The 18,065-nt window shown below is 40.4% G+C and overlaps 1 protein-coding gene across 1 annotated transcript in view; it reads left to right on the plus strand.

Annotated features, from left to right (window-relative positions):
* Positions 1-18,065, plus strand: part of garnl3 (GTPase activating Rap/RanGAP domain like 3) — an 87,199-nt gene that overhangs the window by 52,810 nt on the left and 16,324 nt on the right. Inside the window, exons 3-16 of the mRNA XM_010784157.1 lie at positions 851-956; positions 3,460-3,578; positions 4,493-4,557; positions 6,675-6,738; positions 6,882-6,908; positions 7,283-7,358; positions 7,908-8,006; positions 8,109-8,212; positions 11,094-11,202; positions 11,326-11,371; positions 12,476-12,582; positions 12,677-12,792; positions 13,201-13,305; positions 15,575-15,649. Of these exons, the coding sequence (XP_010782459.1) occupies positions 851-956; positions 3,460-3,578; positions 4,493-4,557; positions 6,675-6,738; positions 6,882-6,908; positions 7,283-7,358; positions 7,908-8,006; positions 8,109-8,212; positions 11,094-11,202; positions 11,326-11,371; positions 12,476-12,582; positions 12,677-12,792; positions 13,201-13,305; positions 15,575-15,649 (1,218 nt within the window). The remainder of the gene's footprint in view (positions 1-850; positions 957-3,459; positions 3,579-4,492; positions 4,558-6,674; positions 6,739-6,881; positions 6,909-7,282; positions 7,359-7,907; positions 8,007-8,108; positions 8,213-11,093; positions 11,203-11,325; positions 11,372-12,475; positions 12,583-12,676; positions 12,793-13,200; positions 13,306-15,574; positions 15,650-18,065) is intronic.

Here is an 18,065-nt window from a genome sequence, read left to right on the forward strand (position 1 = left end):
CTGCTCCTGAGTCGGAGCGTTCACATTAAGCCCATTCCTAGTTATAGCTTTCTTACTCGCTGCAAGTAAAACCTTAGTCAAATATAGATCGCCTCACATCACAACATCCTTAATGTTCCCAAGATACATCACCGGGCAGGTATTTGGGATTCCATATCCCATAATAATTTTGACAACTGCATTAACCTTCTCCCAATATGACCTTATCTTTGTACAGTTCCATAAAATGTGCGAGTGGTCAGCCTCCATGTTCCCACACAACCTCCAACATTGTTGGCAACTTTAAAGCTTACTCATTAAAACATTTCTTTAAATTGTACCAAAAAATGCATTGTTTGATTTATGGGAAGATATTTGATGGTGCTTTTATTCTCAAAACAAAGTAAGAATTGGAGAACAAAGAAGCTGGGATACAGATTTCTTATCATTTGAAAAGAGCCATGCTAGCTGTTTGCAACCCCTGCTGGCTCCTATTTATCACACACAGTTATGTCGGTTTCACAGCAGTGTATGTCTATTTTTTTGACCTGTCCTCATGTGATTCACTCCCTAGCTTTTGTCTCACATCTCGGTATGGATTAGTTCCATCATGACAGAATATAAACAGAAACCACACAGTCTGTGGCTCACTGTGGTCAGGCTGCGTCTGATTTCCTGACCTGAGAGTTTTAATCGTCACTGCTGCATTGTGTAACAGTTTTTCAGAGAAGACCGCTGTGACTCAAGCTGTGTGACCATCATGATGACAATGTGTTTTGTGTGTGTGCCGTGTGTGTGTGTGTGTGTGTGTGTGTGTGTGTGTGTGTGTGTGTGTGTGTGTGTGTGTGTGTGTGTGGTTTATGTGTGTTAAAAACAGGCTTTGGACTACACGCCAGGAACCTGGAGGAGAACCGATGTCCATCTGGAGAATCCAGAGTACCACACCAGATGGTTCTTTAAATACTTCCTGGGAAAAGGTCAGTGCTGCTCTGTGGTGATCTGTTAAAAAAAACACACACACCAACCCACACACACAGTAAGTGTTACACAGAGGGCTACATAAGGCTGATTCCTTCTGGTCGACTTGTTTGTCGTTGTGCTATAGTCTGACCAAATTTGGACAATCGCTGGTGGTACTTTGAAGTAGAAAAGTGTTTCTAGGCCAATATTTTTGGGGGTCTGGGGGGGAATTTGTGTAAACACACACAGTTATTTTCAAAGGCCTCAGAATAGTGCTACTATAATGTAAAAGTTGGCATATGAACAGTGGTTGTAACTACCATGTACCATGTACCAACTACCACGTTGGTTTAGTGGTCTCATAATTGGTTGTTTAGATGCAGGCAGCTAAACACAAGAGTTCAAAAAGACTGGTCTTTTTAATAGCCAAATCATTTTATCATATTACTTTTTTTTTTTTGGAAAATGCATGAATGAGCTGGTGTGGGCTGTGTATGTAGCTTTCAGTATAAAACAATCTGCTCAAAAAGATTTTGCTGCTTATTTGTATTTGTATATCATAATTTAAGTTAGCAGTGCACCGGTTTGGTTAATCCACTGTAACGTGCATCATTTGATTTGATGAAGATTTATTTTGGTGAACTACAGCTCAAGAAACCATGGGTTAATGATAAAGGAGAGCCACAGAAATAAAACATGGTCTGAATCTCTTCCCTGGTCCACAGGACACTTCTTATCTTATGAAGTCATTCATGTCCTTACTCTGCACCACTCTTCATTCAGGGCCAAAACTTGTTAGCATCCAGCAATATCCCCACAGCGAGTCTCAAACACACTCTAATCCCATACTGCGCCCGGGGAGGAAGCCCTAGAGGACACACACACGGCAGAAAGAATTGCCTCCAACAGATAACGCAATTAAGATCGGACTGTTGGCTCCTGAAATGAGCCTGGCGCTCTGCAACAGGCAGGCAGGCAGGAGCCATTCACTGTGATTGTTAAAATATATATATTTAGAAGTGCTCCTTTCACCTTTGTGACCCTCATCATCTCTCCGTCCTCATTATCACTGCGCCTCGCTCACAGTGTGGGCGGCACAGAAAGTTGTGCAACAAAAGATCATTGTCCGGGGTTTCTTTACCGTGACTCGAATCACATTCAACTCTAAAAGGATGAGATAAAGGACGGAGGAATGGAAGTGATTGTGATAAAAAGTTAGAAAATGTCTCCTCCAGCCAGGGTGTAATCACGGTATGGCATGGACAGTTTAAAATGTGGCCATGTCTCCAGAAAGTTGGCTGCAAACCTGTTTGGACTGCAGCTGAGCCATCTGCGTCTCACAGCCGGAGCAGAGCCGACTGCATGGTACAACACATTACCAGGCCTAGGCCAATTATTCTAACACTGGCACTTCCTGTGTAATGAAGCATCCAAAACAAAGGCTCGAATTCTCCATGTCTTGATGATTAGGTGAAGAAGAACAAACGTTGTTTCCTCATTGTCTTGCGTAAGGTACGAAGACAACTCTGATTACAATTTGCTTTTCTTCCCAAATAAATAAAAGCTCAAGCTGTCTAAACTAATACCTGTATAATCGCAAGCCAACCATGCAAAGTCATCGCTAACCTGAAGCATGAAAACACTGTGAATGGAGAATAAAGAGAGCTAAAAGCCGAATAGAGAAAGAAAATGTGGGATAAAGAAAACATTAGAGGGAGAGAAAGCACCCGAGGGAGGACAAAGGAAGGGCCGGCAATGCAGAGAGATATCCTGCATCTAATTGGGTTTGGAGGTCTGTTCATCATTGTTTCCCAAGATGTTGCCCTGTCAACCGAAGAAGAGGAGGCATGAATGTGTGAGTCTGCTGCTGAGATCTTTGTCTGCGACCACACACAGAGGAAACTGGTGATGAATGAAAGGAAGGCAGAAATGATGAAAGAATAGGAAGGACAGAAGACAAAAAAAGCAGGGAAACACTGAGATTTTAATGAATTTTGGTGGCCTTCTGCAACTAAATCATCAGTTCTCTGATCACTTTGTACGATACGATAACACTTTGTTGTTAGAGGAAAGCTGAAATGTTTCTTTCTTCTGCGAAATGTTTCTATGCTTGAACGTTCAAAAAGCTCTTTATTTTTCTCATACTGCCTGTGGTGCAGCACCTCTTTTCACCCTCTCTCTGAAACCAGAGCCCAGTCTGCTCTGATTGGTTAGCTGTCCGGCTCTGTTGTGATTAGTCAACCGCTTAGAGATGTCCCGCCCCTTAGTCTATCACGTACAATGCATTTGAGGGCTAGCCAATAGAAGCGCAAGTCTTACATAGTGATGTCACTATGTTACGGAGGTAAACAAGAGAAACTCCCTCTGGAGGGAACACAGGGATTTCAGCCTTTGCAGACCATTTACATGCACACAATCCTATATAACACACTACAGGATGTGGTAAACCATAACAGCATAATAGGGCCTCTTTAAAGTGGGTGTGTGTATAACTGTGTACATTTTCTCTGTCTCCCTCAGTCCACCAGAACTATGTGGGTACAGACGCAGAGAAGAATCCCTTCTACCTATCGGTCGTTCTCTCGGATCAGAACAACCAGCGGGTCCCTCAGTACCGAGCCATCCTCTGGAGGAAGACGGTGAGATTAACATCTGCACACTAATGGTGGAACAAGTTCTCAGGTCCTTTATACACGTAAACATAGCACTGAAGTCAGTCATACATGTTGGCGGCTGTGGTCTGTACGGACCTTGCTTGGTAAACAGAGGCGCGCCACTTCAAGTATCCAAAGGGAGAAGTAAGTAGATCATAAAGGTTTACATAGCACTTTACTATTGGAGTCAGGTCCCCTTTGCTAAAACAAGTTTAGCTAAACAGTGATATTATTTAAGGTTTTTTCTCTTGTTTGAATGATTTCATATTTGAAAAGTGTACCTATTTGACCCTAAAATGTATATCGTTACGACACTACCTATGGAGTTTTTTATGGTAAATCTCTAAGTTCAATTTTGTAAAATAAAAAATACAAACTTTACCTCCAAAAATAAGTTGAGTAGAGGCATAAAGTAGCATGAAATGGAAATACTCAAATGAACTACAAGGACCTCATTACTTAATGTAGTTACTTTCTACCTTTGCCTCATTACTCTATTCTTGAGTCTGTGTGCATGTGTATGAGATGCATGTTTATTATTGTGTGTTTGTATGAATAAAGTTATTATTATCAAGTTATTATTGTGACTCAGCTTTATGACCAAGATAGCTGGGATTTAATTTAGCCTCCTCTGTAAACTGATTAGGCTGGTAGACCTCCGCCGCCTGATCACATTGATTTGTCTTGTTCCTGTCACAATGCTGCAGGATGTTGTTGTTGTTGTTGAACAGAACAATCTAGTTTGATTTGAATTGCTCCGATTTAACTTTGTGATTTTTTTATGACTGATAGAAGAAAATATACTGGGACTTTCTTTAGTTTAATACTGAGTTTTGAGGATGTTCTTTGATAAATGAGCAACAGGTTGTAATCCCTGATCTGTGTTGTTGTTGGCTCAGGGCACTCTGAAGATCAGCCTCCCCTACAGCCCCACCAAAACACTATCCGTCAAGTCCATCCTAAGGTGAGTGTGCAGCCTGCAGCTCAACACACACATTGCATTCACTCTGGTCAACACATGTACTGAATCAGAGGGGATATTGTTGGTTATCTAAAGCTGGGCTGAGACATAAAGACTGAAGCAGAGCCTCTCATTTGCCCAGTAGCCGTTATCGGCCCGTCCACACAGCGGCGTGCGTTGTCGCTTGCCGGCGGGCGTGTCTGAAACTCGACCAACAACCAATCACATGAATCTCCCGCCCCGGACACACAAGCGCGCGGTTTGATAGGCTAGAGCGTGTACTGCCATATGATTCGATTGGCTGACGCTTCTGCCGAGGCTTCAGAAGTTGAACATTGCTCAACTTTTGCAGGGTTATGGCTAGAAAGGATCCGTCTTGGGTAAATATGACGTCACGTTCTCGTTGTAACTCTCGTTGTAACCGGAGCGGCTCGGAAACACATCTACAGCAGTAACATGATGCAACATACACATGAATGCAGCAGCAATATTAATAGAGAAACATCAGACTTAATAGTAAAACACTGAAAGGGAACATTTTATTGCACCAGGAACTATCTTTGGACTTTTACTGTGACAACGTTGACTTGCCTGTAGACAAAAAATAAAGCATAGTGTTGGTGATCTACAGTGTTGTCATTCTTCTTTGAACAGCAAGACCGCTAACACCCTATTTCAACAATCACACTCCCTGTCATTGACATAATGAATAGATGGTTTAGCTTCTCACCATCATTTGCTGTGGCCCACTGATGTTAACGATCGTAACTGAAAGGCTGCCTGCCAAAACGTAAACATTCAGCCACGTGACTTGCAAACTCTCGCGTGTTTTACACAAGACGGATCCTTTCTAGCCATAACCCTTTTTGCAGCAAGCCACGCCAGCAAAGCTCCGCTTCGCTTCCCACAATGCAGTTCGGCGAAAAGTGACGTCACCCCATTCAAAGTGAATGGTGAAGCTTTCAATGCACACCGCTGTGTGGACGGGCCGAAGGAGCACCGTTTTTTATGTCAAAGCCCCACAAATACAGTATAATAGATAGTCTATGTACTCTACAGGACACAGTGTTTACTGGTGTTTTGGTGCATTCATACTGTATTTGCCACAAATTATCACTAAATCTTTATTAAGAAAATGTTATTTTTGAAAGTCTCTATTGGGGTATGATAACATTTTGTTAAAACAAGATATGCAGCTTGGTCTCACAGTGGTAGGACATACCCATAATCATTTCAGTTATTTGATTAGTTTCATGTTTTTATTTTCCTCCTCATGAAGAATTTATCATTTCAATCAGAAGAAAACATGACACATGAATAATGTGTCATGTTTTTTTTTTTAGAGTTTTGTGATGAGGGTCTTTAATGTCTACTTTTTCCCCCTATCCTGCATACACAAAGAGGATTTGTAAATAATGCAAATTTCAAAGGCAACACCAAATGCCATTGATTTTAAATACGTGAAATGGACATAAAGTACATACAGAAAAATAAAGAAACCATTTAAAAAAAACGATTGAAGGTGAAAAGAAAAGAAAAATAAGAGGGAGAGTTTTAAGGATTTAAATGTCTCTTGATTTGGTTGGCCATCAATGTAATGCTGCTGTTAACAATTATCTTCATTATGATGCAAATGTTTTTGAACATTTGGGGAAATGATAAGTTTTCCAGTGCCCAAGGAGATATATTCAAATATATTTAGGTTCTAGTTATTTATATAATGTATAATAAAACAGCAGGAAACCCTCACTTTTGAGAAGCTATAACCAAATAATGTTTGTTTTACAAGCACAATCGTTAAATAATAGCACGATCGCTCTAAAAACTACTCAATCTGGAGACTCATATGTTGTGTTCAGTATCAGATGTCCTGAGTGACAGGTAACAGGATATAATAAGATGCATGAAGCAGAAGATTGGAGATTATAAATTCCTCCGGCTGAGCGCCATCACTCCTCAAAGTGAGGATGAATGAGGACAAGCAGGAAGAGAAATCCCCTGTATCAGGTCTCTCATTTCTCTGTGCAACCCTTAAGGCTATTTGTCTTCCATCGATCCTAAGCACTCCCTTTCTTTCTCTTTTTATCCATTACTACTTCCTCCTCTTCCCTTTATCCCAGTGCAATGAACATGGACAGGTTTGAAAAAGGCCCGAGGGAGATCCTCAATGCCGAGATTCAGAAGGTGAGACTCAGAGCAAATGAAATGAAGCACAGGTCCTTTTCATGCCAGGCCTGATCAGCAGCATGTACACTTCACACCATCCTCAGGCTGACGGGCTGGTCACTGTCACTGTTTATTATAATTATTGTGTCCTCTTTCCTCAGGATCTGCTGGTGTTGGAGGAACAGGAGGTATTTTAGATTATTTTCCATTTGGTTCTGTATTGATGCTTTTTCTGGTAAAAATCCTTGACATACTGTTGATACAAACACTTTGATATTGTCTTAGATCTTTTAGGATAAAATATTTATATTTATCTCCAAGTGTATTCCTTTTTACATGTAGTTACTAGTATGCACAGTAAATGCATGCTTTCAATACTGTTCCATCTTCTGTAAATGCCTAAGTTGTTGTTTTTACATTCAACACTGATAATAAGCACTTCTAAAAACCTTGTGTGTATCTTTTGCATCATATTTATTTGCATAGGAGCATAGTATGATAAATAAATAATGATATCAATTGTAAATAGTTTCATAATTCTAACCCAGCTATAATTTTGTAGGGTTCTGTCAACTTTAAATTTGGAGTCCTGTTTGCCAAAGACGGCCAGCTCACAGATGACGAGATGTTCAGCAACGGTAAATCCTTTATACTTTTTTTACTTCAGTGTCCAAACACTATTTAAGGAATGTTTTCATTTTGGGAAATGTGGTTTCTTGCCAAAAGTTAGATAAGAAGATCAATAACATCTTATTATCGATTGTTGGAGGCAGCAGCTTAGGTTAGTTTAGAATTAAGACGGGAAAGAGCGGGAAAAAATTGGCCTAATTCTAAAAAAATATCAAAATCCACCATATTCTCTCCTTATAACATGCTGTATCTTATTAAGATGCACAAGGCCAATACATAGTTCAGAATCAGATCATAAACCCTGTTACTTATAGGTTTCACATGTTTTTTGTACATGTATAGAAAACAAGATAACATTTGTTAGAGAGCGTTAGAGATGTGGCCATGTGGATTGTATTGCTTTCTGATCTGTTAGTCTGATGAGCGTGATATCAAACATCTTATCTAACCCCCCAGCAAGAAAGCACTTAAGGGTATTTCCCAAAAAGTCAACCCAACCCTGTATTAAATACATCAAAATGATACCTGCAAAGTTAAAAGTCCTGTGTTTCTTTCAGAGATGGGGAGTGACAGTTTTGACAAGTTTCTCAATCTGCTCGGTGACTCCATCACGCTGCAGGGGTGGGCCGGATACAGGGGGGGGCTGGACACCAAGAGTAAGAGGCCTCTGAATAACTACATGATTAAAAAGTACAACGCTTTTTCAATATGCCCAACTCTCATTGTCTGCTTCTGTTTCGGTCCGTTTTCTCCTGCAGATGACACTACAGGAATGAACTCCATCTACACGGTGTATCAGGGCCATGAGCTCATGTTCCACGTCTCCACCATGTTACCCTACTCTAAAGAGAACAAGCAGCAGGTGGGTTTCTGCATTATTATCTGTTGTATAGTTCTTATCTTCAGCCACAGTAAAATGTCAGCCTCACGGCTCAGAATCAGATATTTCGACATCTGGATTTACATGAATTTGTTTAAAAGATTCAGGGTACCCAGAGGATAGATCCTACAAAACTTGGCAATTCTCTATCTGCACAATGAGGGTTGCATTTTTGTATTTTATTGAACATTTTTCATGGTCCCCAGGGCCCAGTGGTTCAAAACTTGTAATCCCTATCTGATCGGATCAGATTTGGATTTTGGGTAGTTCAAAACCAAAAAACAGGATTAGGATCACTTTGATGTCCGATCAGATCAGGAAATCCAATCCAAGCTTTAATCTGGATCAAATCTTCAAAATGGGTAGTTCAAACCGACAACACAGGATTTGGATCAGTTTGATCCCAAAAAACTGGATTATCTTGATCCCACTAGAGGGGTGGATTTCCAGTGGATTACCAGAGCAAAATGTACTGCACAATTTATTTAAAAATATGTTTCAATATAAATAAGATGGCAAAGTTTGTTAACTGAAATAATACATAATTTTTAGCCTTCATGGCAAATCAATTTGCATTTTCATTTTTTGGTCACGTTCGGGCACCTAGTTAGGATGCCACCTGGGCGCCTCCCTAGGGAGGTGTTCCAGGCACGTCCAGCTGGGAAGAGACCAAGGGGTAGACCTAGAACCAGATGGAGGGATTATATCTCTTCGCTGGCCTGGGAGCGCCTTGGGATCCCCCAGTCAGAGCTGGTTGATGTGGCCAGGGAAAAGAAAGTTTGGGGCTCTCTGCTGGAACTGCTACCTCCGCGACCCGACCACGGATAAGCGGGAGAAGATGGATGGATGGTCACGTTTGCGGTGGCCTATTTTGTTTTCAACCACATGTTGATGACATACATGTTTATGCTCATAAAATTATCACAACAAAGATTGTCAATCACAAATGTAATTTAGATTAAAGAAAAAACATCTTCAACAAAAAAAAAGACAAGGTGATGACTGTCATTACCTTTCAAACGTAATTGCGGACAATAGATGTCTCTGCAATGTTGTCTCTTGTCTTCCTTGTATTATTTTTCATATCCACTAGATGGAGATCGGTAGTATTAAAGCACTGATATTCAGGATCTAGTAATATTGAAAAGTCTGAATCTGGATCAGGGTGATCCTATCCTGAATTGCTTTGAAATACAGGGACAAAATCTGGCCGAGTTGTCTGATCCTGGATCACAAAAAGAGGGATTTCAAAATCTGATCGGATCTGATTGAGATTAAAAGTTTTGAACTACTTGGAAGATTTTACATTTTAGCTTTGGTTAAAATCGGTCCAAAGCTTTGGTTTTTCACTATTAAAGTATAGCAAGGCAAGGTAAGTTTATTTAAATATCACCTTTCAACACAAGGCAATTTAAAGTGCTTTACAAACAATGGACATACATTAGGATATAGTGCAGCAGAAACACATTTTAAAATTACATCTAAAAACATTTAAAAACAGTCAATAAAAAGCAAAGAGAGTAGAAGAAAGGAAAAATAAGCTAAAGTAGAAAGAAAATAGGTAAAAAAGACAAGAATAAAAGTTACAATGCAGTGTAAAATATGAATAATTATTTAATTGAGAAAAAAACAATTGCATTTAAATCGGGTCTGCTACCCTTTTTCTCCCGTTCCTGTCTATTTTAAGATCGCAAAAAAGCCAAAGAATTACCGTCTCTTTCGGCTTTCCCCTACAATTAGAGAAATTGCAGAAATTCAGTCACAGGTCCTCATCTCTCTGTCATTTAGCAGAAAAAAGACCCTAACTGAGAGGAAGCCAGTAAAATAGCCAACAATGTGCTCACTGTAGGAAGAAAAGAAGAAGAGAGGACGTCAATGCTTCAATGTAAAGCTCCTTTCTGTTATGTCAATATTAGTGAGTATGACTCAAAAGGGCTGCTTTGCAGATCTGACATGTAATTGGATTTCTTCTTATATAAAAAAGAAGAAAAAAAACAGTCAATATTAAGGAACAGGGGGGGGGGGCAACAACTGGAATCACGGGAAGGAATATGAATCACACCTGAGAGGTAAATTCAGTTCAGCTTAACGCGTGAAGTGTAGTGTTGTTATCCACCCAGCAGTGTGTTGTAAAAAAAAAAGCCGTACTGATACTGAGGGTAAACAAAAGTTAACTCTGGCATGATTTCCAGAAGACATTAATATTAAAAGCAACAGGATTTATATTCTTAAAAATAGAAATGGTTCTTCTCTATGAATTTGGTTATTGAATATGGTCTCTACCTTAAGGTAATAACATTTGAGAGTGAATATAGTACTTTCTTTTTTTTAAAGGTTGTTTTTATTAGATTAGATCGTAAAACACACAAAACACGAAGACTAAAATGACAACAATGTTAAAATAATAATACAATACAAAAGAAATCAATGAACATGACATCATTTACATTTAAAATGAATACAGTTAATACAAATACATACACATAATGCTAATGGGAATAGTAACAATAAAACTAATTAAATAATTAATATAATAATGATTATAAACAAATAATAGAATACAATAAAATACAATACAATACAATGTAATATATATAATATTATATTATATAATACAATTTATATTTTTACCTAAATTCAGTACTCAGTACGAATGCTAATTTCTCTCCGTGTCTGCTGGATGTGTCGTAACAACTTTAAACGGTGTCTATATATCAATGCTGCGTTTACGGTTTGTTGCTGTGCCCCTAAGTGACCATAAAATCAATTAATCCAGCTTTAAAGACTTCCTCCTGCCTCACATGAATCACAGAGCTCTGTGGTTAAGTTTTTTGTCTCACCTTGTGTCTCTTTCGTCTGTCAGGTGGAGAGAAAGAGACACATTGGAAACGACATTGTTACCATAGTATTCCAGGAAGGGGATGACGCATCATCGTCCTTCAAACCGTCTATGATCCGATCGCACTTCACCCGTATCCTTCACACGGACTGAGATTTTCAGAAAAAATGAAGTGGTAATCAGCTCAGAAGCTATGAGCAGATACCACATCATAGTGTCTCCTTTATAATCAGTGTTTCCTTCACTCCCTGTCCAGATATTTTTGCATTAGTTAGGTATAATAGCCAGAATGACAGTTACAGGTGAGTGCTTTGATTAACACTCTGCTTTAAGGTGGTTCAATCCACAATGTGCATCTACCTTTTGATTGTTCCTTTGATTAAATGATTAAACAGAGAGTTCACCACCTTCTACTGTATGTGGATGTCCAATCAGTGGTGTTGAAGGTTATGGTTGTCTTTTGAGACAATACATTCCTCCTTTTGCACCATGAACATTTGCTGCACTTCCTTTTATCTTTCCTGCATTTGAAGTTAAAGTGAAGTATTTCATGCAAAATAAGAACTTCAAACTATTTCAACTTGGATGTCTAATCTCCAATTATTCGTACCAAGGCAGCATTCCTGAACCAGATGCCACTCTCTGGTTTGTAATACTAGCAAAGTGAACTTACTTTGCAAGTATAAGAAACCAGTTATGTTTCCAAAAGAAAAAATGGTAGCCCTCAAAGGTTATTATGCACATTGTGTTTGGACTTAAATACACAGCAGTTTTTAACAGAGCAGAAACAATTTGAAATGTGAGAGGATAGCCAGCAGGAACATGTAGGCACTGCCAATACACCCGTCTGTACAGGATAAATCAGCTTTCTTGGTTAATTAAGGACATGTTGAGACTAATTGTACATCAACATAAAATGTGGTACATTTTCCCTTTAAAGAGGACCTATTATGCTTTTGGGGTTTTCCATTTCCTGTAGTGTGTTACATACTGTAGGTTGTTGTGCATGTAAATGGTCTGCAAAGGCTAAAATCCTACCTTTGGACTCCTTTGTTTACTTCCTGAACATGATGACATCACTATGTAACACTTACACTTCTATCGGCTGGCTCTCCAATGCATTGTACGTGATAGGCTAAGGGGCAAGTCATCTTTAAGTGGTTGACCAATCCCAACAGAGCCGGCCAGCTAACCAATCAGAGCAGACTGGGCTCTGGTTTCAGACAGAGGGTGAAAAGAGGTGCTGCAGCACAGGCAGTAGGAGAAAAATAAGGAGCTTTTTGAGCATTAAAGCGGCACAAAAGGCACAATATGTCCTCTTTCAAACAAGTTGTTCATGTTGCATACTGTTGATGTGCTTGACATCCATTATAAGAGACATATGAGATATCTGCTCTTTGTCACAGGTTGAAGATATTCTCAGAGGAGAGCGTTCCACTGTTTGGACCCCCTCTCCCATCTCCACCTGTGTTTACTGATCACCAAGAATTCAGGGACTTTTTATTAGTCAAACGTAAGGACATTTGAGGAAAGATGCATACAAATACAGCCATTCAATGACCTTGATATGCTAATGTTCTCATCTGATCTTTCTTCATCCCCTGCAGTAATCAATGGAGAGAAAGCCACACTGGAGACGCCAACGTTTGCCCAGAAGCGCCAGCGGACACTGGACATGTTGATCCGCTCGCTCTACCAAGACCTCATGCCTGACCTGCACAAGGTACCGCTGCTCAGTGACTCTGAGTCCTGCTCATTCTTGAATTAACGTCCTTCTTTTTTTTTTACTATCCAAGTTGTCTCCTCCTTGTCACTTCAGTCACTGCTAACTTTTGTTCTGCTGTATCCACTGCAGCCCTCTGCATACTGCACCACACTGGACTGCTGCAATGCTGACTTTCTCAGCAGGGCTCTCTCTCCTCACGTCACTTTTTTATCTTAATTCTCTTGTTTTTTCCCTATCCTTCTTTCCATGTTGCTGCTAACAAAATTTAATTCTCACTGCTGCTGTCTCACCCCCTGCCAGGGTCAGTCTCTAAGACCCCTTTCTGCTTTCTTTTTCCCCTTCATGTGCGCGTGTGTCTGTCTTTGTGTGTTGGTGTTCCATGTTTAGGTTCCTTTTTCTCCCCAGAACATGTTAAACCGGCGGTCCTTCAGCGACGTGCTGCCTGAGTCTCCGAAGTCTGCACGCAAGAAGGAGGAGGCACGGCAGGCAGAGTTTGTCAGAATAGGGCAGGTAAGGAAGTGAAACACACACACACACACACATACACACACACACACACACACACACACACACACACACACACACACACACACAAAGGTGGTATTACCAACCAATTAGAGAAACACCCACTTGTACACACACATGGAATCCAGGATACACACCCACATAAAAGGTAGAAACTCACAAAGAGTGTACAGGGCCAAACACACCTAGTGAGGAAACTTAAACACTATGCACATGTTTACACAGATGTTTACATTAAGACTTTATCTAACTTGTGACATGTAACATGTTATACATACACTTTGTAATAAACATATTCATCTTTTGTAAATTGATTCAACGTTAAAACTTGCATTTCAGAGTCTAGAAGGAAAGTGTAAAAAAACTCTTCTTAACTCTTAGTTTAAGAATAGCGAGTCCAAAGTAAAAATATAGAGAAACTGCAGTTGTCCCAGAAGCAACAGACATCTTTTGAAACCAGCTTCTCTCAATTGTGAGGAATATCTGTGAGTCTTTATACTACATCATGTAATGTAAGGGCTGTAATTCCAGACAGACATCACAGTGAACTGGACACCTGCTCTCAGGAGGGTCAGGGTGAAATCATATACTGTAGGAACATATCTCTGAGACTCTGTCTAGTACTCATTACGGGGCTGATGTAATCACCATTATAATTCTTTTCTAAGCACCTACAGATGATATAACTATGATTTTGCATGAACTAAGTCTGAAAACACAGAAAAGAAAAGAGTTAAGAACTGTCCGTGGCGCTGACCCTAGATGACCTCCGGCATTAGAGAATCTGGTTGTTTATAAAATAATTGATATTCTTGGGGCAAATGAGTGGTCTGTTGTAAGCTAAAACATAATATATTAGTAATAAGGCATTGTTGTTGATATTGGGTCTTTTTACCCAAGCAAACCAAACAAAAAACGAGATATTTTTATTTTAGGTATAAAATGCTGATAAAAGAAATAAGGTAGCAATTTGTGGCTTGTTGTGATAAGGAAAAATACTAAATTAGACCAATCTATCAGGATTTGTTGTGAACTATACCCTCACCATACCATATACTCTAAGGAATATTGTATTAGTTCAGCTGAGTAACGGCGATAAAAGAAGGTGGGTTTGCAATTGCAGAAGGAGCTCTATTATGCTTATTTTTTCTTTTATGGAGTGGGTTATATAGATGTTTGTGCATGTTAATGCTTAAAGGCTCCCCCCCACTCCCCAGAACATGATGACATCACTATGTAACACTCGCGCTTCTATTCTATCTCTAAGCGGTTGACCAATCACAACAGAGCCGGCCAGCTAACCAATCCGAGCAGACTGGGTTCTGGTTTCAGACAGAGGGTGAAAGGAGGAGCTGCAGCACAGGCAGTATGAGAAAAATAAAGATACACAAAATACAAATAGGAACCTGAAAATGAGCATAAAGGGCCACTTTAATAGCTTCTAAAAACACATGTTTATGTGTCCAAAGCACTTCTGTCCCTCTTGTTTTTGTTGTTTTTTATCTTAATTTGCTAACCCATGTTCTTGTTGGTGTTGCTGTTTTTCTCTTGCTCCTGTCGCTCACCGCACATAAACACAAAGCCGAGGCATCGACACAGTGTGCTGTAAAGCATGAAAACAAAGGAAGGTAGAGTTGTATAGGCATTGATTATCTAGTTCTGTAGAGACGAGGCGTTTGTCCTCAACTAAACAACTAAACCGACTCCCTCAATGCACATTTAACACAATGCTTTCATGTTGTCATGGACTCCTGATAGGTCAGAATATGTATTTTTATGGATATTTTCCCACGGATGGCAAAGTACACAGCACAGCCTGACCATTGTTCTGTCGGGTGCTATTGATTTCATTATCTCCAGATTGCCTGTTTATGCAGATATGTAAATAGAGATGCTTGACTGTGCAGCTCGGATGGACATGCTCAATCTGATCAGATTGTTGAGCATTTGTGCAAACATTATTCTATTTGAAATCTAAAGCAATTACACCTTTAATTTAGTGTATTATGATGTTTTACTGTGGCCAGTCTGCTTTCCACCTCTGTGTTTTTCACAGTTTCGCTGACAAAATAATCAGGAAACAAGGACTCATCAATGGCAGGCTAGATTGATATTAGTGACGAATAAAAGATGTATAATTCAGAAAGCTCGGTCCACTGTCCACCTTCTTGAAAAGCATGTATATGCACTATGTAACGTCTTCTTCTTCCAGCACTTTAAGCTGTTACATATCTGATGGCATTATGTTTTTTAGGCGCTGAAGCTGAAGACCATTGTGAGAGGAGATGCACCGACCAGCCTTGTCACCACCGGCCTGTGCAGAAAAGAGGTGAGAGCACGTCTATTTTTACCTTAAATGACACAACATCTTCGTAATTTAGTGGGAATGCTGATACAGCATTCCAACTACTTGTTCTTCTACGCACGAAATTCTTTATTATTCCGCCAGGTTATTTTGCCCTCTTCTGCTCCCACATTCCACATCGCAGAAACTCCGTTCGAACATCAAAACGTTCAGCTCGGTCGGGAATCGATGGCTATTACTTTTCTTATTCATAACTTTCATAATTCCAGAGATACATCCCATATATATATATATATCCTCATCACATTTTTAACATGGAAGTCAATGGAGAAACTCTTCAGATTTGAAAAATCTTCATGCAACTTCAACTGCTAACTGTTCCTTCATACTTTCACTCAGAAACCTCATTCCAACTTCAAAATGTTACACATCTTTCTGACATTATTCGTGTTACATAACTTTTAAATCAGATTCATACTTTTAGAGATATCAAACATTGGTAAAGACGCCTTCTTCAGATTTTAAAATGTATGTGTGTTGCGCAGCTCATTGAGGCTTAAAGTGCGTGATGTCACAGCTAGAGTGGAGGAGAGCTTGAAATTCGCCTTCATATTTTTTTTTTAATCTGGATCCATGTCTCAACAGCTCTACGCCAAATCTGAGATTTCAACATAGGCTGTTTCAATTGAAACGCATCCCTGGCCAAAAAACACGATGTTGTCGTAACTCCTATGCAAATGGTCAAAACAGCAGCAGACTTCAGATGATGGCTAATGGTCCGGCCCTTAACAGCTCTACGTCAATTATGGGGTTCAGTCATATGCGGTTTCCATGGAAACGCATCCCTCGCCATAAAACACAATGTTCTCGTAACTCCTATGCAAATGGTCAAAACAGCAGCAGACATCAGATGATGGTTAATGGTCCGGCCCTTAACAGCTCTAACGGCCCCTACACACGGCGGCGTGCGTTGTCGCTTGCCGGCGGGGGGGGGCTGAAACTCGACCAACAACCAATCACATGAATCTCCCGCCCCAGACACACAAGCACGCGGTTTGATTGGCTAGAGCTTGTACTGGCATATGATTCGATTGGCTGACGCCTCCGTCCAAAAGTAGAACATTGCTCTACTTTTGCAGCGAGCACCGCGAGAGAAGCCACACTTTGCTCCCACAATGCAGTTCGGCGAATCGTGACGTCACCCCATTCAAAGTGAATGGGCAGAAGCGTTGAAGCGGCAACGCACGCCGCCGTGTGTAGGGGCCGTAAGTCAATTGTGGGGTTTCATCATATGCCGTTTCCATGGAAACGCATCCCTCGCCTTAAAACACGATTTCGCTGTAACTCCAATGGACAGGGTCCGATTGTCCCCCAAACTTCACTTGTATATCACCAATCCATGCCTCAACAGATCTACGCCAAATCTGAGATCTCACCATAGGCTGTTGCCATGGAAACGCATCCCTCGCCATAAAACACGATGTCGCTGTAACTCCAATGGACACGGTCCGATCGTCCCCCAATCTTCACCTGTATATCACCTCTCCCTGCCTCAACAGCTCCACGTAAATCTGACTTCTCACCATATGTCGTTTCCATGGAAACGCATCCCTCGCCAAAAAACACGATGTTGTTTTAACGCCTATGAAAAGGGTCAAAACAGCACCAGACTTCAGATAATGGTTAATGGTCCAGCCCTCAACATGTCTATGTGCCAATAGTGAGTTTTCCTCAAAAGCTGTTACCATGGCAACACATCCCTCGCAATAAAACACGATATTGCTTTAACTCCTATGAACATTTTCAAAAAGTGCTCAAACTTCACGTGTGCTAACAGTCCAGTCGTGAAGACATCTACGGGACAGTTTTGAGGTTTCTTCAATTGCTGTTGCCATGTAAAAACAATGCTCGCCATGAAACACGGTTTTCTCATAACTTCAGTGAAAATACTCCAAACGGCCCAAAACCTCACAGGTTTGGTAACGATGCAGCCATCAACACATCTAAGCGTATTATGGGGCGTCATCAAATAGATGTGTTGATGGCTGCATCGTTACCAAACCTGTGAGGTTTTGGGCCGTTTGGAGTATTTTCACTGAAGTTATGNCAGTGTGTACTTTATCTGTGAGGTTGATGAAAGAGACCTTAGTTTAACCTCCGAATAATGTAAGTGTGTGTGTGTGTGTGTGTTGTGTGTGTGTGTGTGTGTGTGTGTGTGTGTGTGTGTGTGTGTGTGTGTGTGTGTGTATGTGTATGTATATGTGTATGTGTGTGTGTGTAGGTGAGTGTGTGTGTGTGTGTGTGTGTGTGTGTGTGTGTGTGTGTGTGTGTGTGTGTGTGTGTGTGTGTGTGTGTGTGTGTGTGTATGTGTGTGTGTGTGTGTGTGTGTGTGTGTGTGTGTGTGTCTGTGTGTGTGTGTGTGTGTGTGTGTGTGTGTGTG

This window comes from Notothenia coriiceps, unplaced genomic scaffold, assembly GCF_000735185.1.
Source record: "Notothenia coriiceps isolate Sejong01 unplaced genomic scaffold, NC01 NC01_scaffold00000667, whole genome shotgun sequence".
In the NCBI taxonomy this organism is placed as follows: Eukaryota; Metazoa; Chordata; class Actinopteri; order Perciformes; family Nototheniidae; genus Notothenia; species Notothenia coriiceps.